Raw genomic sequence first — 25269 nt, forward strand, 5'->3', positions numbered from 1 at the left:
TCAGGGTGTGACCAGGAAGTCCAGCGGCCTGGCTCTGCCTCTGTTTACCCTGCCGTTCTTGCAGCAGCCGGAGGCCCCGAGGCCAGGGAGGCTCGACACAGGTCTCCTCGCCAGAAGGGGTCCGAAGCCCGCTTGCAGCGTCCGTGTTCGGAAGCGTTACCGCTGTCCTGCCACCGCCCTGCCCTCCCCCCCAGCCCGTTAGTCTGTGACGCTCGTCATTGTCCCAGCGGCTGGATTAGAAACAAAGAGCAGTTACTAGTCAAGAACTTGGGCACCGCATATTTTGCGATGACTTTTTCCATTCTTTCTTAAGAAAACAAACATTCTGAGTTGGTTTTTTTTTTTTCACCATATTCAGATGTGATATCTGTACAGGTGTAGGCAACACACATCGCTTACGTGTGTGAGTGCTCATAGCACAGGGTGCTGTATCTCTGCATGTCCACAGACCTTCAGAGAACATCTGTCTAGTCCAACTTCCCTCATTGCCAGAGGGGACAAGGAGTGAATTGCTCAAGGTTACCAGCAAGAGGACGGTGTGCTCAGACTGTCTCGAAGTCCACCACGCCGTGTGGACCGTGGGCGGCTGGGGCAGCCCAGGGCTAGTGGGGGGCCCTGGTTCTCAGTCGGCTTCTCCCTGCACACGCAGGACGGTGTTGGATGCGGGGCCTGCCCCAGAGCCTCCTTTGCAGCCTCTGCTTTGGTCCCAGCACAGAGCCCCTTTCTCGAGGGGAGCAGAGAATAGTCATTCAGGGGCCTTGTCACCCATTTTCCCTGGAGGGACACAGGACAGCCCCTCGCCGCTGCTTCAGGAAAGTCCTTGTTTTTCTAGAATCACCAGATTCCCAGAGTCTGTGCAGGCCAAGTCTCCGGCTCTTGGCTTCAGCCTCTCCCCATGATCCTTCTGCATCCTTCTCCTTCCCCCTTGATGCTCTGCTGGTCCTTGACCGGGGAGCCGGGAGACCGCCAGGAGGAAGGCTGCTGCCGAGGGGCCGGCCTCCCGCACCGTCCGCCGGAATCTCTGCATTTCGTCTCAGCCTCGAGACCTGTCTGGTGGCTGACGCTGGTTCGGGAGCAGGAGACTCTGTCTGCAGTGCTAGCCGACGCAGTCTGTGTTTCTCTGCCCTGAATTGGACTGGACGATGTGTGTGGAGAGACTCTTCAGATTCTTCTCCTGTGATATTTAAATAAAGCCCTTTCTGCGCCCTGCCACCGGGTGAGAGGAGCGAAGCGCGTGTGCTTGCGGCGTGCCGTTTTCGTGCAGCGATTCACGGGGGTCCCGGGCCTCCAGGCTCGGGCCTGGGCTTCAGGTTGATGTGACTCGCCTGGAGCCACGTGTGCTGGCCTGGCCCGGCCACCCGGCTGCAGCAGGACCTGTTCTGAGGGAGGAATGCGGCAACTACTTTGTTCTGCCCTGCTAGAAAAATATGCTTTGTTCCGATCACTTACAGACTCTCTCGCTGTCTGTTTTAATGAATTTAGGTGTCTAGACACCTATTTTTGCTCCTCCGTTGAGGATATCTTGTCTCTGACAAGAAAAGGAAAAAAACAAAAGGATTTTTCGGCATAAAGAATTTGCCTCGCTGAGGTTTAACTGTTTGCATCCGTTCCGCCTGACTTGCTGCCCCCGCTCACCCTGCCACACTGACTGACAGAGCCTGTGGCCTCAGCTTGGACAGCCCAGCTCACCGGCTTGCTGGAAGAAGCTGCCCTGTCCCTCCCTGCCCCTGCTCCCTGTGCCATTGTGCCAGGAGGCTGCTGGCTTCGGTAGGCTGCTGGCCCAGGTGCCCGGTCAGCTCGCTGTTCTTGCAGATCCAGAGTCATGTCATCTGAGGCCACTGACAGCCCTGGGGTGAGTAGGCCCAGGGCTCGATGTGGTGCGTATAATCCCCTGGAGTCAGGTTTGGGGACCTGAGCTCAGTCCTCATTCTTTTATCCCCAGACGGTTACTGGGCACCTGTTATTTGTCAGGGGTACAGCAGGGAATAAAACGGACACGGCTCCTGCCCCCATGGAGCTGACAGCCTTGAAGCTGTTGAAAACTGGGGGTTCCCGGCTGCCGGTCTTTGCCTAAACAATTGTTCTTGCATCTGGAGCCGGCGGGGCTATGTGCCGGTTCTGTCTTCTGGTCCACGGCAAGCACGGGGCTGGGGTCACAGTGATGTCAGTGTCGAGAAACACACCAAAGGGCATTCTGAGGGGGGGAAAAAAAAGAAAGTAAATAAAGGTGCAGGGCTTTCTGAAACCACTTGATAGAGTGAGTTTCTTGCAAATAAGGGGAAATTCAGGATCACTTGTAGATCTCACCAAAACCAGCAGGTGAGTCGTAGAGAGCTGGAGATTTTCCTGCAGGTACCACGGTTATGTCTGTGGGAGGCAGGGAAGCAGGCAAGAAACTGCTACAGAACCTTCTGCTTTCTTATTTAGTGTCGTGGTTTTGGTGTGGTCAGGGAATGAGCTATTTGCACATAAGTGAATTTTGCAGATGACCCAACTTACCTTTTAAAACACAGTGTTTATTTAACATTAGCTCTTTGTGACCTTTTTTTACTACAATAGTTTCCTGCCTCCCTAAACTTAGACTGAGCGCAGTATACATTTTTGATCTCTTGAAAGGAGTACCCGCTGGAGTAGTCGCTTGAGGCCTAGCGTGTGTGGGAGCAGATTTTTCTTTTTGCGGGGAGGGGAGCAGATTTTTCAAGGTGAGCAAAGGTGATAAGACATTTTATAACAAAACGGGAGCGCTCTGAAGACCCACTGAAAATGGAAAGGAATTTTACTCTTATGGCACATGATTCTGGGCAACTTTTTGAATTCTTATTTCTACTCCAAATCGTTTCATTTCCCACCCTGTCCCTCTGTGAGCCGTTGCTGCTTCGTGTTGTCGGTTGACCTGTGTTTAGCGGTCTCATGTGCTGGTTCCAGCCTCTGCAGGCCAGAAAACCGCTTTTATTAGACTCGCTTCTGAAATGTGAGCCGGCGGACTCTGTCGGAGCTTGCAGAACAATCCTTGGAGTAACTGACATGGATGTTGTGGAAAGACTGGGCCTTCGGTTAGGGCAGGGATGTCTCTGACTTGTCAACACCCTGTCCCAGGTGCCTCGTGCCACACTTGGCTGGGGAAGATGCGCAGGAAATGTTTGCGAATGGGTGAGTGCCTGCTCGCTCGCTCCCTGGTTCTGCCGCTGGCTGAGGAGGCCTGGGCTGTTCCCATTTACGTGACACCATGGACTCGCCACCGTTCTCGGTGTCCTAGGCAGTGAGTGCAGCATTGTCACTTTGCAGGCGACATATCTGTAAACCGTCCCCAGGCCTGTTGCATTTCTGCACCAGACCAATGACTACTCAGTGCCCTACATCCGCTTTCCTTTTTTTCTCTAACAGTTGGGAAAAACTAGTCTGGTCATACCAAGGATTAACATGATAAATGTAGTACGCGTTACAGCATTTCATTCAGATACGTTCAACCAGATCGGAAGGCACTTAAAACCCTAAAGGCATCTGACTGCGAGACCGTCACGAGGCGGTGCTCATTTCAGAGTCGCAGGTTCCAACAGGTCACTCCGGAGAGTCCAGCCCCATCACTCACCGTTCCTCTTTCAAGGTCTTATGTCGGATCATCTGAGATGAACCCTTGGCAGAGCCCAGCAAGTAAGCCAAGAACTGGCGATTTGATACCTAGCCAAGCAGAATATAGGTTTTTGAAGAAAGGCCTTTTGTGTTGGTTTAATCCGTGTACGTCGGTTGGCTGCGTCTGTTTAGGGTGGCAGTGTGTCATCCTCGTTTTCGTCGGTGCTGGCAAAGCCGTGTGAGAAGTTGGCCAGCGGCCAGTCATAGGAATGCGCTCGAGCCAGCGACAGAGCCCGTGTGCGCAGGGCGGGCGCCTCGCGTGTCTGACATCCCCAGCTGGGTCGGAGAGCCGGGTCACTGAGTGTTCCGGGCCCGGTTCCGCCGCGGCTGGCTGGGGGACCTGGGACAGGTGTCTTGTACTTTGTGAGGGGTAGATTTTCTCTGAAAGAAGGGTGGCCATCCCTGTCTGCCCCCGGCCTTCAGAGACACGCGGTGCAGGCGAGGGCCTTCGCAGACAGACCGCAGCGCTGCCCCTGCCTGTGACGAGCCCGCTCTGCAGGGTGTCGCCCAGACTCCTAACGCGGCAGTGTCCGCCAAGTCTGGGTTGCCTGCCTCTGGGTGAGACCAGCGTCGCCCCCAAGCGCTCGGGCAGGTGACAGTTATCAGCCGCAGATGGGGCTTCGAAGCCAGAGGTCAGTTTCTCACGTCCTGGAGGCTGGACGTCCAATGTCAGGGAGCCGGCGGGGTCGGGTCTAGGAGGGCCCCGTTCCGGGTCGCAGATGTCAGCTTCGCCCTGTGTCCACACAGGCACGCCTGCGGAGCTCACAGGGCCTCTCATTCGAGGGCACTGACCCCATTCACCAGGGCTCCGTGCTCGTGGCCTGGTCACCTCTCAAAGGCCCCCCCTCCTCACCATCACGGGGGCGGGCAGGATGTCGGCCTGTGCACTGGGGAGGGACTGGCTGTGGACGCCTCAGGCAGCACAATGTGCCCACCATCGAGGTCTCTGAGTCAGAAAGTGGCACCTGCACCTCAGAAGTGTGGTGTGACCCCCAGGCCAGGCACCGGCCGCCCTCTGTCGCTGACTCTCAGATGGACGCGCCCGGCACGGCAGCCTCTGCGCACAGGCCGGGCTGAGCCCCTCCTGGCCGGCTCCACTTACCTGCGTTTCTGGGCTCGCGCTGATGTGGGGTTTTCTATTCAGAGATGTCAGAGCACACTTCCTACTCTGCCACCGCAAGGTCCTGGCAGCCACCCCGGCTCTGTCCTGTGCAGGCAGCGCCAGGGAGGGGCTGCAGCAGTGGCTTCCCGGGCGGAGTCCCAGCCAGACGAGCCGATGCTGCCCAGTCCCCTGCCCCGGGGAGCAGCCCGAGGAGGGCTGGGGGCGGGGTGGTGGGAACCCTCCCGCCGGCCTGGGCGGGGGTTCGGGTCCTGCGAGGGAGTGGAGGGCAGAGCCAGCCCAGGAGCACTCGGGCAGCCACGCTCGGCACGAACACTGCTCTTTTCACCGCGGTCACCGCTGTCTCCTAGGGCCGTCCTCCAGGTCCTGAAGGCTGCCATCTGCCCCTTTTATAGAAGGGACCCCGGGGCTTTGACTGGTTAACTGACACCCAGAGCACAAGGCCGCCCGACACCCCACAGCCTGGGCCTGCACATTCCTGGCTCACGGCCGCGGAGAGACAGCTGACCCAGTCCCTGTGAAATGTGCCTGGTCGTGCAGGTTGGCTGTCCGATGAAGCATCACTCTGGCCAGGCGACGGGGAGTCAGAGCTGTGTCCCCCCAAATTCACATGTTGACCCTTAACCTCCACGTAACTGTACTGGAGACAGGGCTTTTAGGAGGTAACGTGGTCACATTCGGTCGTGAGGGTGGGCTCGCAGAGGGGAGGCCGCGTGAGGGCGCCGTGAGGTGTCAGTCTGCAAGGCGGGACGACAGCCACCTCCACAACCCACGCTGCTCAGACTCCCAGCCGCCAGGACCGTGAGAAACGAGGGCTGTCGAAGCCACCAGCCTGCGGTGGTTTGTGAAGGCGGCCGGAGCCGCCGCCGCCGGGCCTCCACCTGCAGTGTCCAGGTGCCCCGATCTGATCCTAGCCTGCGGGCCCCATTCCCCTAGGTAAGGGGTCCCCTCTCTGCTGACTCGGGCGTCTGTGATTAGTCATCCATGCCTCATGTCCCCGAGAGCGGAAGCATGACCCGGGTGTCCCTAGAGCCTCAGGAACCAACTGTGCTGAGTCGGGAGCCCTCCCGGGCCTTGCTTGGTGCCCCCCGGTCCCCTCACCTGATAGAGCGCACAGCCGTTGACGAGCAGCACGTCCGCCCCCCGCTCCGCGTCCCTTCCTTCCCGTGGACGCCGTTCCCAGGCCGGCGCGGCCCCGTCTGCAGCCGCCTCTGCCCGGAATGTCGGTGCTTCCGGAGAGAACGGGGCTGGGCCTCTCCCTCTCCGTGTCCTCCGTCCCCTACCCCAGCGACAGGAAAGAAACAAAGCAGTGAGGACCAGGGCACGGGGACAGGACACCCGTTCTCAGTGCCCGGATTCGTTCCCACCGTCCTCTCTCTGGAGAACGCTCCAGAAAGGGCTCGAGATGGCCGCGAAGTACGCTCTCGTGTGCTGTACTACAGTCGGAGCGTCTGCATGATTTGTCTCAGATTCGGAACAGGAATCGGGTCTTCGGTGACAGGGTATAGTTAGAGAGCCAGCACCCCGGTCTCGTTCTCTCTCTCTATTTCGGCACCGGCTGCACAGGTTTGTTCACTGGGTGCAAACCGAGCTGTCCACTCGAGGGGCGTGTGTGTCACACGGCAGTGGAAGTTCTCCACCTTCGACCCAGAGCAGTTGGGCGACTCGCCCAGGGCCACATGGCCGGCAGGTGACTGCAGCAGAGGCAGAAGCGAGCCCGTGGCCCCTCAGCACACCACAGAGCAAGCGGAAGGCTCAGCGTCAGCGTCTTTTGATCTGAACGTCGTCGGCGACCCTTTGGGTTCCTCGGCGCCCTGCTCTGCGTGCGGGTGGAGATGGTGTCTGACAGGCCGTTCCCCAGTGACGGGCCGTGCCAGCCCCCTGCCCCTGTCCCAGACCGACGCCCGGGGCTCGGTGCAGTGCTGGATGGGCTCTGTGGGAAGCCCCTTTAGGTTGGTGCCAGCTGTGGACCCCAAAGGGAGGGACAGATGGCCTGGCAGGCTCAGAGTGGGCCACCTTTATGAACAAAGGTCACAGCTCCATTGGGAAGGTGTATGGTGAGGAAACATCGTATTATAAGAGATTTCACTGAATTACGTACATTCCTTTAATTCGGCAACACTCGTGTGTTTCCTGATGGCTCTCTATTGAGCCACTGCTGCCTTTGGACAGCTCGAGCAGTCTAAGGGACATTTGACCACCTTATGACGTGGGAGCGAGTGACCGGATAAGGTAGAACTAAGTCCTGCCCTCACCCCCCACTTGTCAGAAGCCTGTTGGCAACTCTCTCCTGGCGTCCAAGGCCTTGGGCGTCCAGGTCGGGCTGTCGGTATCCCAGCCTTGTTTCCCTGCCCCTAATAAAAGTGCTTAACCGAATCCAGGCGACAGTCCGGCTGGGCTCACGACATCAGGCTGCCGCCCCGGGGCCACAGGCCTGCCGGAATCCCCAGCAGTGGTCTCACCTTCTGCGTCTCAGCGCTACAGGATGGCCCGTCCTGGGCCTCCGAACCCTGTCTCCCCACACATCTAAAGTGTGGTTCGAAGGACAGTGCTGGCTAGATGCCCTACTCTGGCTCCCAGCCAAGGCAGGCAGTGCGGCTCTCACGGCTGCTCACGTCTGGACCGTTTCTCTGCGACCTGCCGCTCTGTCGTAGGCGGTCCTGCGGGTAGACCGCCTGCATCCGTGCGTTTTCTACAGTCCAGGAACATAAAAGTCATGGCCCCTGGCAGGTCGCTCCCTACAGCGCTGGTAGCTTCTCGACTCACTTCTTCCACGGGCATCTGACAGCCAGCTCCGTTTCTGGAGGGGACCGACAGCCCCCCGAGGACTCTGCTGTGCCCCAGTGAAGGCCGGGAGCCAGGGGTGGTGTTCCGGCTGAGCACTTACGTTCTCATTCACCGTTCTCAAGGTGGGCCCTGGGTCACCCAGCTCTTTCCTATTAGAACTGGGAGTTGTCACCTTTGCGTTAGCATGCCTGTGCCAGCCAGACTGGCCAGCATGGGACCTTCCAATCATGTGTGTTCTGGTGATAGCATTTTAACAGTGGAGTCCCCCCCAAAAAACTTGTCCTTAATTTTTGTCCCAAGGGAGAAAAGACACTTCAACAATGGTATTATTATGAATTATAAAGTGGCATTGTTGGGCTGTGCTACAAAATTTGAAGCTAATAATTAAAATAAAGATTTAAGCAAATGCTTTATCAATAAAGTAGATAATAGGGCATATTTTTCTCAGCCAGTGTCTCAAGTGGCAATGCTGAATTGTCACACCGTAAGTCTTTAAAATTCCTGCGGGATTTGGAGGTATTAACAAGTCCCTGTCAACATTCTCTGAAGGTTTTGATGTCATTTTAACTATGGAACTAAAATATGTGAACTGTCACTTTGTTGACTTTGTCCTTAAACCAAACTGCATTATCATCGGAGAGGGTGTGTTCTTAAGGTATTGTTAAAAGTCCTTTGAAAACTTGTAAATCCCCATAATTTATGTGTCTCCTGCCTCCACTGCTTCATTCCTTCCTTCTGGTTTTAATTTGAGTGCAGTCCTGTCAGGGTGTGTACCTGTAAAGTCGTGTCTTTCCAAGTACAATTTACAGGCCTGACCGTAGACTTTACAGTGCTCCTATCCTCCTGTGAGCTTCCTCCTACAGCAAGAGGTGGGCCCTGGTCACCCAGCTCTTTCCTATTAGAACGAACGGTCTAGTCCAGGTCACTTGAAACAGATCTCATTTGGACATTTCTTAGTTTGTTGTGCGGGCCTCGGGAGCAGACTGGGAAGGCTCCACTGTAAGCCCATTAACTGCACTGCCCCGTTTCTTAAAATGTACACAGCCGTAAACCTAGACTGCTTCAAGACAACGGTCCCATTTATCTAAACAATCCTCCTTTGAGACTCAGTGGCACTGATAGAAACACAGATAAGGAGTGTGGATCGGAGGAAGGATCTCTGGTGCCTGCGCTGAACTGTTCATTCCCCTCACAATCTCCTTTTCTTTCCCGGACTCGTCTGCATACGGAACAGATTTGTCTGTGTCCAGGATGTTCTGCGCGCAAGGCTGGGGGGAGCGCGCAGGCCAGGCCGCAGGAGAGGGTGTCGTTCTTTGCAGGTGGGACTCTGGCCGCCCCACGTTCCGGGAGATGGGACTCTGGCCGCCCCACGTTCCGGGAGAGTGGGGAGAGTGGGGAGAGTGGGGCCGGGGACTTTGCTGAAGCCGCGTGTGTCGTGAGTGCGCTTCCCAGGCATCCTCTCGCCAAGGCGGCTGTGCTTTTGCCATGGAGTCTGATAACCTTTAAATGGCTGCAGAAACGCAGGAGCCTTTTCCTTGAGTTAGAGACTAGATTTATTTTTGCTCCTTTCAAGATCAGTTAAATGAAGATCAGGTAAGGAGCTAGGAGTCCTTCATTTCTCCTCCGTGCACGCCTTCACCGTGTTCCCCGTGGTTGTCACTGGCATGCTGGTGGGGTGGGGGCCAATGGGCAGGTGGGGCTTTTTGGCAGTTGGCCTGGGGTCCGTCATCGTTTCAGGTCGTCGTGCAGTCCGGCCGCCACCCAACGGTGCTGCAGCAGCTCTGCCAGTTGCCCTTCCAATACTTCAGTGACCCTCGGCTCATCAAAGTGCTGTTCCCTTCGCTCATCGCCGCTTGTCACAACAACCGTCAGAACAGGATCATTCTGGAGCAAGAGATGAGCTGCGTTCTACTGGCCACGTTCATCCAGGTAGCTCTGTGCCGCGCCCGATGCTCTTGAGAAGTGAAAGCGAACCAGCTGTTTATTCTTGCCATCCGCATTCCCTTTCAAAAAATTCACGTATTTCTGTGCTTGAAAATTAATTTCTAAAATATCAGGGTAGTAAAACCGGGGTTGAGTGTTGTGGAATTTCTGCTTGGAGGATTTCAAGGAAAGGACATTTTTTTCAGCTAATGAAATGCTAAACCCTGACTAAGGAAATAATGTTTAAAAGACTGCCAGATTTTTCTTAAGGTTTTAACCGTGACATTCATCTTGCATTTACTCTAGCTATAAGGAATACATAATGATTACTGAAGATCAGTTAAAACTTCAGTTAATTTGTAAATGTTTCAATGAATGGATTACATATCTACAGACACCCATCTGTGTGTGTGATAAAAAACCCTGTCATTGCTTTTATAAAAATCTAAAACTTTTAAGTGTGGCCTGATATTTTTCTGATCCAGTTCAATTCTGTTAGACTGGAATCAAAATCACTGCTATAGCAAAGCATCTAAATTCACTTCGTCAACTGGCAGTAGACAAATCAAGTTGGCTATTCTTTAGTACTTACTAATAGCCGCAATTGTAGATCATATTTGCTGGAAGTCTTCCATTTTCTTTCCAGTGTTGCACCATAAAACTAATGAGTTCTTGCTCCGTGATGCACACGTGATTAGCAGACAATAAGATAAAAATAACAGCAGAGAAAGGAGAGCTCTGCAATTGTATCATCCCTTATTCTGGCTCATATCCATAGACCCCTGTTGAAAGGGTGTGATGGTGCCCCAGACCTTCTTCGGCGTAGAAACAGTTAGTGGTTTACACTTTTTAATGATCAACTTATAAACACAACTAGGTCGATTATGTTTAGAAATGCTTTATTTTCCGCTTAGTTGTTTTGCTTAAGCCTGGCTTCCATTTTCTTAAAAAATTTTCAAAGATATTCAGACCTGCAGGTAGGGCATGAATTTTCATAGAAAGAACGTCTTATGGTTAAATTAAAACCTTAAAAAGTCATACGATGTATCATCACGCCAACATTTAAGGTTCTTCACATAGTCTTAGAGCCTTCGGATTAAACTGAATAGAAAATACATTACAGAGAATGTTAAGGCTGTTACCTGATGTTCAGATTATTCATTCTTTCATTCAACAGGTAACTTGTGAGTGCTCCAGGCACTGGGAACAGAGCAAGGAATAAAACAGATAAAAAGTCCTGCTTTCCTAGGTCTTTCAGTAAGGTGGGAGGAGTCAAACAAAAACCAAAGGCGTGAAAGCAGTAGCAGTCAGGCGTGTGTTAAGTGCGTGGAGAAAAGTAAGGCGGGGAAGGGGGAGGGGTGGCCAGGGAGGTGAGGCGCAATTTTTACGGCAGGAGCGGAGGGGCCTCAGCCAAGACGGTAATAGTTGAGCAAAGTGCAAATTTTGCATCTGTAGCAACTTAGTCTCATATTTTCAACTGCTTGGACACAATTTATAAAAATACAAATGATGTCAGAATGTAAAGGTCATATATATCCCTTGTTTTCATCTGGTACTGACCTCAAAGTACTTCTAAATCCACTCTGCTCTATTACATTCGACACACATTTAAATGTAAGTGAATGTAGATTTAACACACATTCAACATACATTTTAACACACGAATGCTATAAATACTACAGAAATCGCTTATAATGCTTATTTGCGATAGAATGTTAAATTAGTGGAATTAAATGTTTTTTTGTCTATAAATAACAGTGTTCAAGGGGATAAATGAACATTGGATTTTGCTTTATAAAATGGTTCTGCAAGGTCTCTGTGTGTTAGATTGTTAATAGTCACTAGAAAATGATACTAAAAATACGAGCTGGTAATTTCTGAAAATTTACATATTATCCAGTACATTTTTCATTTTCCACCTAAAAGTTATCAGACTTTAAGATTCAGCCGCATACTACTTAAGGGCTTTTATAGTTGTGCTTTAAAAAAATGTTAAATTTCTGGCAATATTTTAAGACAGTAAATTTGACTAAAGTGTGTAGTTTATCAGACATAAAATGAAGCTGTGGTTCCACAGTCAGCAGCAACCTGGCGGTGGTGATACTTAGCAAATGTTAAGTCATCACTACTTGATTTAACTTTGTGAGAATCTGGACTACATAACATCAGTTTCTTCAGCTTTTATATTTGGGTTCCAAAGGAATCTTAAAAAAATAATTGCCTCAGAATTCAGCAGCATTTTTAAAGCCTCCCCGTTTGTATAAAAATTGCATTGGTATAAAAATACTTTTCTCGTCTCTCACAGGATTTTGCACAGACTCCAGGCCAGGCAGACAACCAGTCTTATCAGCCCAAAGGTATGTCTCTGTTGAAATTGAATGTCATGTGTTCGTTAGGAGAATGGACGTGTTTCTCACTCCACCTTCTGGAACTGTTAGAGAAACCAGTTTATTACATCTCCTAAAATATTTGCTATTCGGATACCAAGTATATTTCAACGGGTAAAGAAACTGATTTTGTCGTTAAGCGGGAGTGCATCAGAATATACGAAGAAATCTATGGAAGTGAAGGAACAAAACATCTTCGTGTAAATCATACTCGTGCGAGATATAATAAATGGTGCATAACTGCTGAGTTTATTTAGGAATATAGGAGACAATCAGATCATTAATGTTGGCCTGCATTACTCACATAAATACTGAACTCACAGAGATTTGGTTCCCTAGCCATGTTCGGAATAAAACGATCAATGACAGGCACCCATATTTTCCCCCTTAATGCAGGTACTTGAATTTTTGATTGAAATAAGGAAGGTAAAATTGTTTTACATGGAGAAAACGCCGTCAGATTAACAAACTTTTTCCCTTGTAGTGTTCCTGCTGAGGTGTTTCCTGTGATCAGAGCTGGAGATGTAGAATTCTTAAGTACACTTTTAGTTTTAAAATCCTCCAGACTGCAGCTTAGGTGTGCAGGCACTCTTTGAGGTCGTGACAGTGTCTCGGATGGGGACCCGGACCCAGCTTCCCCAGTTCTTCCACTAGTTTGATAGTCTTTAAAGTGGCCAGTCAGAGGCCCACGCCCAGCAGGACCCTCTCGGGTACCCACCAAGTAGCCCTCCCTTAGGGGGTCGTCTTGGACTCTGTCTCTCACACTCACACACAGTTATCTGTAGTGAGCAGGTGCTGAAAAGGACACAGAAGAGAAGAGGAATAGAGCTGTAACATTATCCTGAAAAATGTCACGTTTGAGTAACTCAAGTACTCACAGAAGTAAACAGAGAGCTGTGCCCCTCCTTATGAATGCAAGTCAACATCACGGTCGGTGCCATTTGTCCGAGCCAGATTAGTGTGGAAGTTCAGTTCTGCCCTGACTCAGTCAGAAAAGAAAAAGAAGTGATCGGGGGCTACTTGGGAGATATCAGCATACTTCGTTACTATCTCTTACAAAACAATTCTTTCGATCGCGAATATATGAAAATACCTAGAAAAATCTTCCGATGTGTTTTTTAAGTGCACGGCATTTTCTTTGCCAGTAAGAAGCGCAGACATTCCTTTTTCTTTTCTCCTGACTCTAAGGATGAGTCGCCATTAGCTGCGTATCTGGCAGGCGAATCCCAGGGGCTGCCTCTGTCTGCTCGGTTGGCGGGGGCCTCTGGGAGCCTCTCAGCCTTCTTTCTTTCCCAGCGGACCATCTCCTCTGCCTCCATTGCTTACCCTGATTACAGTGAGCTTAATCCACAAAACAGCAAGCGGGGAATTGGTCCCTGCTTTGCTCAGTCATCGCTATATTTGGTGACGGCTCATAATATGCTTCTTTGATTAAAAAAAAAATGATGACACCTTACTTAGTTGTCAGTTTGTACTTCTGACATCTGTTCCCCTTTTGCTTAGGTTAAGTCACCATAAAATGCTTCAAGACATTTGGAGTTCTTTGCCCAGGTGAAGCTCAGTGTAAAGAGCTCCGGGTAGTACCACGTCCCTACTGCCCAGGAAGAACTGTGGTTTGCAAGGACTCGCCGCTGCTCGGTGACTGCCCAGTCATGAAAGTGTTTGCTTTCTGTACATTGGTAGTTAATAAAGCTCCTGATTCTTCCCTTTGCTTTATTAGATGACCGACTGAATGGCAGATTGAGCATTTTTAAAGTTATATTGAAACTAAAATCATGTTTTATACCAATTAGACTATTTTAGAAAACAAGTCCAGTTTATATACAGATAGACCCTGACAAGGCTAATTTAAGGAAAAAGATACGGCTGTCACTGTGTTGTGATCACTATCCTTATTTTTGACTATTTTCTTACTCTGGATTCCAAAAGTTTTTTTCATCATGTGTTACATAGAGGTTATGTTAGAAGCACAAAATAGATTGTGATTAAAATATAGTTTTTATAGATAGCGATAGAGATAGATCAACTACCTTGTTTATTTACATACACTGCATCATGGTTTGTTTGAAGTTTATGTCTCCATTTTGTGGTCGGAGATCAAAATAATTGCTTAAACTTTGAAGAATTTCTCTTCTTATAATTTAATTATTTTCCTTTTTTCCTCTCAGGAAGATGCCTTTGTTCCCAAGACTATCTTGAACTGGCTAACAGGTTTCCTCAGCAGGCCTGGGAAGAAGCTCGACAGTTTTTCTTACAAAAGGAAAAATAATAAATGTTTGGGTGGTTCTGTATCTGAGTACCCTCATTCATATTTTAAATCGTTCAAATAGACATTCTCGCTTCCTGAAGAAACTCATTCTCACATGTGTATACTCCCCCTGTACTATAGATATGGTATATACTTTGAACTATTTATAATGACTGTAGATACTTTAACATTCTACTTGCTGATTTTGCAAGTTGAGTTCATTTCATTTATGCACAATACCTTGGAGTTTAGTAACTTCCATCCTATAATATATGTTTTGTATTTGTAACGTGGGTGAAATTAGACAAAAATTAGCAAGTCTGCTTTGTTCTTGTAATAAAATAACTTATTCTGTTTGCAGTGGTGACTTTTCTGGTAAAAACAAAACAAATTTGAAAGAAAAATGCTACTCCGACCCTAGAAGTATCTTAAAGACTTAATTAAAGTGAAGCTGCCGTAATGTTTCTGTTTAAGGTTTGGGGTAAAGACGTAGATAACACGTCTACGTTGTAATTACATACATGCCTTCGGCCTTTGGACATGAATTTAGAGCACTGCATCCGTGGGTCGGCCTAACCTTTCCCAGCAGACGGCGGGAGAGCCGCGGGCACTGCCGAACCGAAGTCATTCTGCAGAATAAGCCCAGTCCGGAAAGATCAAGCACAGTGAGTCACCGCGGGTATTTTCTGAAATGAACGTGAACTGAAGCCACCTCGGGACCAGTGAAGTCGCAGGTCACAGCGGCTCCAGTGCGTGGGACCCCTCCTCCCCCCCAACCCACCTTTCTGCACCTGAAGGGGGTGCACTAAGAGGGACACCAAGTGACAGCGCAGTCTTTTCCGAGGATCAGGATGTAGCAACAACTGAGATCTGGGTGGAAAACGGCCTGAGTACGAATCGGATGCAAGACTCGGGGGCTGGAAGAGAAGTTTCTTTGTGTTTCTGTTTTTGTTTTTAAGCAAACCTACCCGCCTACGGTGGGGACAGCTCATGCAGCTGCCGCCGCTGCGTTTTCCCTGCTTCACAAACCACGAGAAGGGGAAGGCCCGATGTCACAACAGAAGCCGGCGACTGCACCCTGAGCACTCGGAGCTCCCGCCGCCCCTGCCGCCGGGACCCGGGGCTCCACGCTGCTCGTCTACACTGCATCCGGCTCCTGCGGACCAGACCGGCCCAGCCCCTGGGGCGCAGAGACCCCTCCTCCCAGGACAACGGTGCCTGGACCCGGGCGGTCCATCGAGAGAGGAAAAATCGCATTTATGAGACTCGCCGCCCAAACGCCTCACGGTACCACAGGCTGCTTTCCAGTCGAGAGCCACCAGTGACCGGCACGCCGCAGCCACCGCCCGGGAACCGGGGCGCTCGCAAGTAAACCTGTAACCCAGTCCAGCCGGGTTCCTCCCCATGGGCCGAGCCACCGAGGCTGCCGCTTCTCTAGGCGGCCGGGGCCCTGTGACCTCGGTCCGACCTCACCTCCGCCCGCCGGGGTCGGCTCTTCTCGAGCTCCCTGCCAGTAAGCGAGGGAGGTGTCCCTCCTCTCCACCCCACTGTCCCACCCCCTCTCCCTGCTCCCTCGTCCCCAACACAGGGTCTCCCGCCTCTGTCCCCAAACCAACCCCTTAGGTGCCCTGCCTCGAGTCTCCAGCCAGGGAGGTGCCCTCATCCAAAGGCTGCACTCACCTGGCACTCCCGCCCATCCCCGCAGCTTGCTGGGGGCCCAGACTTGCTCTGTAAATGGAGCTGGGTCGCAGTGCTGTCCTTGCTTGTGCCCTTTTCCTCTCCCCTTACTGCTCCGTCTAACTCCATGCACAGTCTCTGTCAACAAGGTGCCGTCTGTAATTGGTTACCCAGTCCTCGTTATTGCATCCAGTCCCTGTATCTTGAGGAAAGTTTACCTTTACATCAATCAGACCCATATTTAAAAGCCTCTAATCTTCCCTACATCAGCTTAATAAACTTTGAATTTCCTGCTTTTATCACAAGTCCACTGGAAACTTCTCTGCAAATAGTTTATTATTCATTCATTGTTTCCTCTCTCCAGCACCCGCTGCCATCCGGCTAAGTCTCCTGCTCTTTGGCGAACACTTGTATGGGAAAACGGGGCCAACTCAATGTGTGGCAGTTTATGCCCCTCCCCCAAAGCTGCAGTGGCAGAATCTCACATTTTCCTGAGAACGATTCTAGACAATGTCTCACACCCGGTAGTTGCAACTCTGACAGAAGTGAGCTTTAAGCTATTCCATATTCAAAATTGAAAGGATGGTTTCTGTCCCACAGTTCATTCACTATTAGTTTATTGGGAATACTGGTACAGGGCCTCTGAATTTCCCAGAATTATGCAGCCTTTCAATCTGTGTTCTGTATATAAAATCCAAAAGTTTTTGCATCTCTGGGAATCTACTGCCTCAATTTCATAGAGCTATCCAAATTATTAGATAAGTCTTTGGAGAATATCTTATCCTAAAGTGAATCTAGTCAAATAACGAACTCCCGTCTTCCACCTATGGCCTTTCCTACTGAACTGACTTTTTACTACACAATTGGGGATGTCACTTTAAAAGTTCAGTAAACATAAAATACAAGACTTGTAATTGTTACAGGCAATTTAATTTACAAGAAAATCCCTACTGTATTACAGAAGATGTTTAAAAATGACCCGGGAGCCATTAAAACTGATATTAATGTAACTAACCAACCGTAGATCCGACACCTCACCAGGGACCATTGGAATAAAGCTTCAAAGTCAACTCCTTTCCCTGGAAAACAATGTGCTACTTAGGGCAGCTGGCAAGAAACTACAGGGGAAAAGCTTATGATGTTTAATACAGTAAATACAGATAGACACAGGCATCCCAATATACAGTAACCACTTTTATCTGGGTAATTTCCCAGTATTCAAAACCATCAAAAAGAGGAATTAGATTTCGATCTATGAATGATAAAGAGATGACTAGACAGATGTTTCCATTCATGACATTAAAACAGTGCTGTCAAAATAAAAAATTTGGAGCTAATTAACAACCATTAATGAAATTATTCAAGAACCTTTTTTTTTTTTAAGATGACAAAACCCAATATTGTGGATAAATTAAAAGTTTTTGAAAGGAAGATTTCTTGGAAGTTTAGCCCTCTATCCAACGGCCAGTCAAAAGGTAAAAGGAACTATTTCTGTTTGGGAGGGAATGGTCTAAGTTAAGAGAATGAAGCCTCAAAGAGCCTAACCCTGATTATTAAAACCGTTATCTGGATCCTCGAGAGGTAAAGCTGGTCCTCATTAACCCGACGTATCTCTTCCCTTATCTCTAAGTTTGCAGCACCGTTTCCTAAATCCCGAAGGGAAGTGTCCTTTTTAATTTTTGTGCTAGCATCACCTTGACTTTCAGGAAGCAAAATAGACACATGACCCAATTTTCCCCACCACCTCCCATTTTCTTTCGATAACTGCCCTCCCGACTTCCAGCCTTCCCTCGCGACGGGGCGACGGTGCCTGCCGTCAGCTCTGCCGTGCGAGCAGCCACGGCTTTTAGCAGAAGGCGCCTAGTACTCCATCCCGCCACCACAGCTGCCCCCTACTCGGGGCACTGCCGTCTTTCAAAACAAATCCCGGGCAGAGAACGATGTACTTGCGGGTCATTTCACTCGAGGGACAGGGAAACAAAGCCAACGGCAGCGATTTCTCAAGAGTCGCGGGTGGGCTGCTTGGCTGGCAGCTCCCGAGTGCGGCGAGCGAGGCTGCCAAAGAGTTAAACTCGCGAAGGGGAAAACCTGAGCCCGCGTTCCGTGCGCTCGCCCGGGGCTGCTGGAGATTCGGTATCTCTCGGTTATTTCCTGCGAGCTCTAAAGCCAGTTTTCAAGAAAACAAGTGGCAGGGTTTGAAATGTCACACCGAGTGACCTGGGCCATCCCCGCCCCGGCATTCGGGTCTGCAAAGAAAATAAACCGAGGACACGCCCGACTGCGTCTGGGTGGACCCGCGCTCCCGGCGGGGCGCTGTGGCTCCCGCGGTGTATCGCTTGCAGGTGATGCCGGCGCAGATAAGGGGCCGCCGCCCGCCTCTCCCCGTCTAGACGGGAATTAATAACCGGCGAGACCCGCGGGGCGGCGCCCGGGAAGTGCCCCGTCCGCCCGGCCCCGGGAGGCAGCGGGCTCGGGAGGGCCCCGCGCACCCGCTGAACGTGGGACGACGGCGCGGCCCGGGCCGGGGGCGCCGGGAGCGGAGGCCCGGCTACGCGGAGCCGACATCCTCGCGCGCCTGACCTCGGCTGGGAGTCGGCCCCACCGCGGCCACTCGAGCTTCGCCGTTTCCCGCCCGAACGCCCGGCCCGTCCGCCGCGCGCGCTCCCGCCGACCCGCGCCCCGGGGCTGGGCGGGGCGGGGCCGCGAGCAAGTGCGCGCCGCTTCCGGGACGGACGCAGCCCCGCCCCCGCGCGCCGGCCAATCGCCGCCGGCCCGGCCCGCCCCGCCCCTTTGCCGCGCGAGGGCACGCGGTGCGACGGCGCGCGGTGCGACGGCGCGCGAGGCGCGGGCGCGGGCCTGAGGGGCGACCCCCGCGGCGTCCACAACACAGGACAGCGCGGCAGCGGGGAATGAGTTTTTATTAAGACGAAAATATGCGTCCCACGAGGAACGGCTGTTCTTACAATAAATAACAATAACTTACGTTTTGTTCGGCAAAGGCTCACACGCTCTGTCCTCCGTCGACGGATAACTTAAGCATTTTCAAGGTAAGTCCCGTTTCTAGTTTTTCGGCATTCATGCGCTTTGCGGGGTCGAGGCTGCTCCTCTGGGCTGTCGCGTCGTCTCCCCGCGGCGCCCCGGGAGCCGCGGGGGCGCGGACGCAGGCAGAGGAGGGTGCAGAGCTAACGCTAGTAAATCCCGAATTCCCGTTCTGAAAAGTCCAAGTCCTGGGAGCAGCGCCGTCCAGCCTGGGAAAGCGGGTGCGTCCTGGCGCTCGGGGCAGTGCTGACGCCTCTCCGTCCTCTTGAAATAACAGTAATAACAGTTACAAAGGCGGGAGCTTTCGGCGGACGGGGCCTTAGCACGGGCGAGTCTCATGCAGGGAGCATGCGCGGTCCGCGGGCTCGGGGTCCCCCTCACGTCTCCGCCGGACTCGGCACCATGCTGTTGGGCGTGTCGGGGAGCTGCGAGGACAGGGAGGTCACGTCGCTGCCGGAGGAGTTGCCTAGGGAGCCAGACTCGGAGAAGGAGACCTGGAGGCACAGGTGCGAGCGGTGAGGACGCGCCCGGGCCGGGGCTCCGAGCCGGGGGCCGAGCCCTTCGGGAGGTGGCTACCTCCCTGGGCCTCTCCCGGGAGCGCTCCGCCCAGCGAGGCCTGGCTTAGGGCGCATCGGGGGCCGAGGTGAGGTTGCGGCCCCCTGCCACCGTCCCAGCCGCCCATCCCACGGGAGCCCCCACTCCCCAGCCGCCACCTGGGCTTCGTCGCGGAACCCCTGCCGCAGGCCTGAGGTCGCGCGGCCAGGGCCGGGCCTCACCAGCTGCTGGAAGGCGGGCTGGTCCAAGTCGCTCTGCAGCGCGAACTCGCTGAGCGCTTTCCACGGAGGCTGGTACGTCTGCACCTCGACCGCGCTGCCCTGCACGGCGCTGTCGTGGCGGATGGGGCTGCCCGCCACCAGGGGCGTCCCGGTCAGGCCCTGGAGGCTCTTCGGGACAAGAACGGGGGCCGTGGGGCGCGCTCGAGTCAGGTCTTGAGTTTCCGCCCACCTTTGTTTGAAACTGGGGGCCGGGCGCTGGCCCGCTCTTTGGGGCCTGAAGCGCTGTCCCGGGAGGCGCGCGCGCGACCGCACCCGAGTGAGCCCTCCGTCCCCAGCGAGGTCACCGCGGGCCCGCAAACCCGCCACCAGGGGCCGGCCCCCGCGCTGGGACCTCAGGGCGAGGGAACGGGAGGCCTGCGTTCCAGTCGTGACAGGCAGGCGGGCACAGGCGGTCCGCCTTGGGCTCCGAGCTGTGCCCCGGACCCCAGCTCCGGCGTGCCGCTGAGACCGAGACCGGACCTCACACAGCCATTGAGCAGCCTTGAGCCCTGCGGCAGGCCTTGCTCTCAAGGCACAGACACGCCGTCTGGAGAGTGCCATCCCCCGATCTCCCCAGAACCCGCCCCACCCGACCAGCGCCGGTCTCGGCCTCTCACCGTCTTGTCGCTGTGCTGCTGCTGCTGCAGTTGTTTCATGAGGATGGATTTCTTCTTGTCCTTGCAACGCTTGTTCTGGAACCAGACGCGGATGACCCGCGGGCTCAGGCCGGTCATCTCCACCAGCTGCTCCTTCATGAGCGCGTCGGGCCGCGGGTTGGCGGCGTAGCAGGTCCGCAGCGTGTGCAGCTGCTTCTCGTTGAGCACCGTGCGCACGCGGGTCGTCTTCTCCGCCTGCTTGTGCGCGTGCGGGCGCGGCGCGGGCTGCCGGCCAGCCCCGGGGTCTGCGGAGGGGCGCGGGGTGAGCGACGGGCCGCCGCTCGATCGCGTTTCCCTCACATTCGCTCGTCTCGTTGTGCTCGCCTCCCTTTGCGTGTGTTCGCCCCACCCGGAGGGCTCCGTGCAGTGTCGTCCCTTCCCGACTCCCCGAGCGCGGAGCGGCCGCTTCCGGCCGAACCTCCCGCCCTTACCTCATCCCCGATGCCCGCACACGCCCGCGGGACAAGGGACGCCCTCCAGAAGAAGTGGGAGTCGCGGAGGAAGAGGAGTGGGGCGCGTCCGGGGCGCTGGAGGTGGCGGATTGCGGGCTTGTCCCCCGCTCCCCGGAGCCCACGAGGGGCTTCCCCCGCCCCCGCTCCAGAAGCCACTCGGACAAGGCCGCAGAGGCCGGCCTGGGCGCGGCTCCTCCTTCGAGATTCCAGGGTCCCCGGCCCAGAGGCGCCGGCACTGCCCTCGCTCTGCCTCGGGTTCTCTCCACCCGGGAATCGGCCCGACGCCCGCGCCGAGGCCACAAACAAAAGGGCGCCGGCTCCGTCCCGTTTCACTCCCCGTCCGCACCGGGTCTCCACGCCCCCCGCCAGGCGCTTTTAGGTCTGGATAGCCATCGACAACTAGTCCGCCCTGCTCGATGTCCTCGTTCTGCCGGGGAGTGCACCGAGGGCCAGACACCGGAGGGCCGCTGCCAGGCCGCACAGCAGCAGCGGCGCAGCCTGGGCTGGGGACTGCTGCTTCCGGCCGGTGCTCGCCGCCCTCCGGGCACAAGGGGCTCCCACCACGCACTCGGCCCCCACCTCCGGGCAGCCGCATCAAAACGCAGAGCACTCCTTCCAGAGGCGTTTTCTGGGGCTCCTGAGTTTGCCATGGTCCCCTCCCTCCACACCCATGAGCGCTTGGCTAAGTTGTCCGTGGAACTGGGACTCAACACCGACAGACCCCTCTCGCCGCTGGCTGGCTGGCCTTCAGAGGCCAGGCCTGCACCGGTACGGAGCTGTGTCCCTCACATCCCCAGGCAGGCCCCACTTCAGAGTCCCCATTGTCATTCCCGCTCCCAGTACCGCTTCCCCTGTACTGACCACGGAGGACACATGCGCCACAACTGACCCCACACTCACACACGATTCCGGCTCACACGGACCCACAGGCGGCTTCCCCAGGCGCGCACACACACTGGGCTATGTCCCCAGCATGAGGTTCTGCACTCACAGGACCACACACCAGGGACAATTTTCGTGCCAGCGCCAGCGGCCCACACGCGGGCCTTTGCACGGGTGCAGCTCACCTGGCAGATGCAGGCCGCGCGCGGGGAGCGGGCCAGGGCTGCTCGGGCTGGTGGCCGCGGCACGCTCCAGCAGAAGGCCGTGGTCCGCGCGGCACAGCAGCTCGTGCTCCCGCAGGGAGAACTCGTCGCCGGGCAGCAGCTGGCGGCTGCACACGGAGCAGCGGAAGCACTCGATGTGGTACACGCTGTCCCGCGCCCGCATCACCAGGTCGCTGCTGCTGAAGCCCACCTGGCACTTGGCGCACTTGATGCCGAACAGCCTGTGCGCGCAGGGCAGTTGTCAAGGCGCGGCCGCAGGCTCCAGCCCCCGGCCCCCGGCCCCCGACCCCCGACCCCCGGGTGGGAGCGGCCATCCCCGAGGGCCGGGCCGCGGTCCCTGCAGCCTCACCTGACGTAGTCCCGTTTGCAGTAGGTCTTCCCGTCTCTCACGAAGCACGTGCACGTCTCATCCAGGTACTGGCTGCACTCGGCACACTTGAGGCAGGCGGCGTGCCACTCGAGGTCCGGGGACACCCGCAGGATGAACTGGTCGTGGATCTGACTCCCGCAGCCCACGCACGTGGCGGTGCCCGGCTTCTCTGCGGGAAGAGTGCAGCGAGTCAGGCCAGCCAACGCCCGGCCGCGCCAGCGGGAACTGCACCCACAGGGAAGAGAAAGCGGACTGTGTAAAGGTCCAGACAATTGGAAACGAAAAAACAAAATCAGAATTAGCGAGAGCTTTTTGTCCCCCCCGCCCAGCACCGAAAAATAATTAATAACATTCATTTGGACACGGCCGTTTTATGGATTGGCGTTGTAGCTAAAAAATGGTATCGTAGCTGAGAAGAAACAGTAAGCAGACACTGAAGAACCGCGGACCCGCTGCGTCCGCGCTGAGCGGGGTCGTGCCAACCTGTCCCTCCCGCAGCGACTCCCTCCAGCCCGGACCGCATGTCGGCTTTCAGCGGCGTCTTTTCGCGTCCTCCCCGACATTTACTGGTTTAAATCTTCCAGAGCAAGCTGGGGGAACCCTTATTTGCAAGACCAAAAGACAAGCGAGCAAACAAAAACCCCGACCCCCTGAATCACCCCTAATTGCCTTAGCGCAGAACAAGCAGATTTCACCAGCCTGAGGTCAGCCCCGCAGGCTTGAGAAAGTGTTTAATTATGAATTAAAACAGCAGGATTCCAACGGATGAGTCGTCCTGCAGGCCAAAGGCATTCGTTTGGCGGCTTCTCCGCTAGTGCCCCGTCACAGGGAAGCCACTTGTAGAATCCACTACACGTTCTCCTACAGCAGAAATGCCGCCCGTGAAGCACAAACACCCGCAGCCGCACAGGGAGGAAGACTTACTCTTGGAATGATCCCCCATAGCACCCAGAAAAGGATAGTGAAAAATAACGTCCACCATGCAGAAGGAGGAGTGCGCCAAGGGCAGCTTGGGCACAGTGCGAGGGTCGCGCGCCCCGCCTGCTCTTTGCGAACTAACTCCGGCCCCGCGGACTTGCAGGACCGACCGCACCGGCCCGCACGCAGCATGACGTCAGCACGCAGTCGCCGGGCCGGGCCGGGGGCGGGACCTGCGGCGTCACCAACCTCTCCAGAAGCGGGGTGCGGGGGAGGCCATGGGGACCCGCGGCGGGTGGGCAGGCGTGCTGGGTGGAAGGCGGGTGTGACGCGGGATTGGCTGCAAGGAAAGGGACAAGCCTGATTGGCCGGAGTGAACAATGGAGCGCAACCCCCTCCCCGAAATCTGCGACGAGCCTCCCCGCCCCGGTGTCCGGACTGGACCTCGAGTCACCACGCAGAAGTCCCGCGGGCGCAGCCGCTCCCAGCTACCTGCTGGCCTTGCGGGGCGCGCCTGGCCGCGGAGGTGGATACCTGGGGTGTGGAGGGGGCTCGCCTTCCGAAGCTCCTCTCTATAAGGACAAAATTGACAAACCCAGGCTCTTGGCACGAGAGCGGGGGAAGGAAGACGTGGTTTGCTGGACGCGACCGGCAGCACCCAGCTGGCCACCCTTCTCTCACGCGCCTTTGTTCTCAGGACCCGTGCTAGGGCGAGAGTCCGGGAACGCCCCCGCGGTTCGGATGAACTCAGACTTCCCCACCCGCCGCCTCGGGAAAACTTCTGAGTCGGGACACGGGGCGGGGGGCGCCGGACGCAGACTCCGGAGACGCTCTGGTTCCAGCGTCGACTTGCACGTTTGCGGGTGGGGGGTTGACGTCGATTCGCTTCATCCTTTTCTGCACCCGAAGCGCACAGCTCCCTCTAGATTCAGTGCTGGGGTCGAACGCGTGTCCGGCTCCCCGAAGAAACGATTTTTATAAACTCTTCGGTTACATTTCGCTAAGCAGCGGCAAAGCTAATAATCAGAAACAAATGTGGCGGGCGGGGTCGTTTACTATCTGCGGCTGCCGGGCCGTCCTTAGAAAACCCGCGGCTTCTGAGCAGAGTCCTGGCATTTCTTTCAAAGAAATCGCTGTGGGTTTCGTTTGAAAGGGTTCGAAGACCGGCCCATGAATTATAAATAACATGTTTCCGACCGTGCTGGCCGCTGTTTTCCCATTAAAAGGGCCACCGAGGACTTGTGAGCGCCGGATGGGGCACGGCGAGCGAGCGCCTGCGGGGAGAACGTGTCCACGGGTCCCAGACCCAGGCGCAGGTCTCCGCGGGCCCCCGGGCCCTTGTCCTAAACACCTAAGGCTGCTTGGCCTCGAGCTCTGGGCGGCGCGGCGCAAACGGGGCAGCCAGGGCCCGGGGAAGGCCGTGGGGACCCAGCGCACAGCGGTGCGCGCGCGCCCAGCCCGCACTGCGCCCCGCGCTTAGCGCCCGCGGTGCCGTCGTCTGTCAAGGCGTCGGAGGCATCACCGCCGCCGCCCTTTCAACGTCCACTCCCGCAGGCCCGGTTCTTCCGCACAGCGTCTCAGAACTCTGCCCACACGCCATTTCTTGTGTTCTGAGCCATTAGTGCTCACTTGAAATGTGTTTGCGGCACGTCAGGGCCCGGGTTGGTGAGAACGCTGCGTTAGAACGAATGTGTCTATGTTAAAAAAAAAAAAAAAGAAAGAAAGAAAGAAAAGAAAAAGAAAAAGGAAAATAAACACGAGGCGAGGGTCGGGCATCTCCGTGGGTGTCTGCGCTAGGCCACTCTCTCTGCCTTCAGACATCTCATTTTACTTCTCTGTTCCCTCAGTGTTCTCATCTGTAAAATGGCAGCTCAAAAGAACAGCTACCTCTACTCTTCTAAGAATTAAACTATTCTTTGGACAAGGCTTAGAACGATACCCGGCACGTAGTAAGTGTGCAATCCAGGTTAACTGTGAGAATTATCATTACGGCTGTATCTTCACCGAGAGCCTCTGTATATGTTTGTGTGCCTGCCCATGCCAGCGCAAGTCCTCTCTCGGGGGCTCAGTCAGCTCCTACAGACCCACAGGTGCTCACACACACGCTGGCCTCCCTTCCCCACAAGCTACCTTTCTATTCT

At 54.7% G+C, this 25269-nt stretch overlaps 2 protein-coding genes across 6 annotated transcripts in view; one reads left to right on the forward strand and one right to left on the reverse strand.

The window, feature by feature from the left end:
- The window catches only part of SCAPER (S-phase cyclin A associated protein in the ER), a 189909-nt gene extending 175454 nt beyond the window's left edge, over positions 1–14455 (forward strand). Inside the window, exons 30-32 of the mRNA XM_023524721.1 lie at positions 9275–9466; positions 11766–11817; positions 14016–14455. Of these exons, the coding sequence (XP_023380489.1) occupies positions 9275–9466; positions 11766–11817; positions 14016–14116 (345 nt within the window). The 3' untranslated portion in view covers positions 14117–14455. The remainder of the gene's footprint in view (positions 1–9274; positions 9467–11765; positions 11818–14015) is intronic.
- On the reverse strand, positions 449–23715 carry ISL2 (ISL LIM homeobox 2). Of its 5 annotated transcripts, XR_002777704.1 has the most exons (9): positions 23621–23715; positions 23135–23468; positions 22190–22379; positions 21802–22061; positions 20244–20527; positions 19588–19755; positions 18756–19305; positions 5852–6029; positions 449–2194 (listed from the first exon to the last, which is right to left on the reverse strand). XR_002777704.1 is itself a non-coding variant. In XM_011382779.2 (7 exons), exons 2-7 carry the CDS (start codon positions 23190–23192, stop codon positions 19189–19191), a joined length of 1077 nt encoding a protein of 358 aa, XP_011381081.1. In that variant the 5' UTR covers positions 23193–23468; positions 23621–23715; the 3' UTR covers positions 18674–19188. The 5 variants fall into 5 exon arrangements, 1 of the variants encoding a protein (XP_011381081.1); XR_897215.2 differs by lacking the exon at positions 449–2194 and having other exon boundaries at positions 2807–6029; XR_002777703.1 differs by lacking the exons at positions 449–2194; positions 5852–6029 and adding an exon at positions 15778–15910.
- Between the last annotated feature and the right edge of the window lie 1554 nt (positions 23716–25269).

This window comes from Pteropus vampyrus, unplaced genomic scaffold (genome assembly GCF_000151845.1).
Source record: "Pteropus vampyrus isolate Shadow unplaced genomic scaffold, Pvam_2.0 Scaffold489, whole genome shotgun sequence".
In the NCBI taxonomy this organism is placed as follows: domain Eukaryota; kingdom Metazoa; phylum Chordata; class Mammalia; order Chiroptera; family Pteropodidae; genus Pteropus; species Pteropus vampyrus.

Coding starts and splice junctions, on each gene's coding strand:
- ISL2 (XM_011382779.2), bottom strand. CDS start 23,192: ATGGTGGACGTTATTTTTCACTATCCTTTTCTGGGTGCTATGGGGGAT. Junction 22,380..23,134: donor TATGGGGGATCATTCCAAGA/GTAAGTCTTCCT, acceptor CTCTTCCCGCAG/AGAAGCCGGGCACCGCCACG. Junction 22,062..22,189: donor TGCAAACGGGACTACGTCAG/GTGAGGCTGCAG, acceptor CTGCGCGCACAG/GCTGTTCGGCATCAAGTGCG.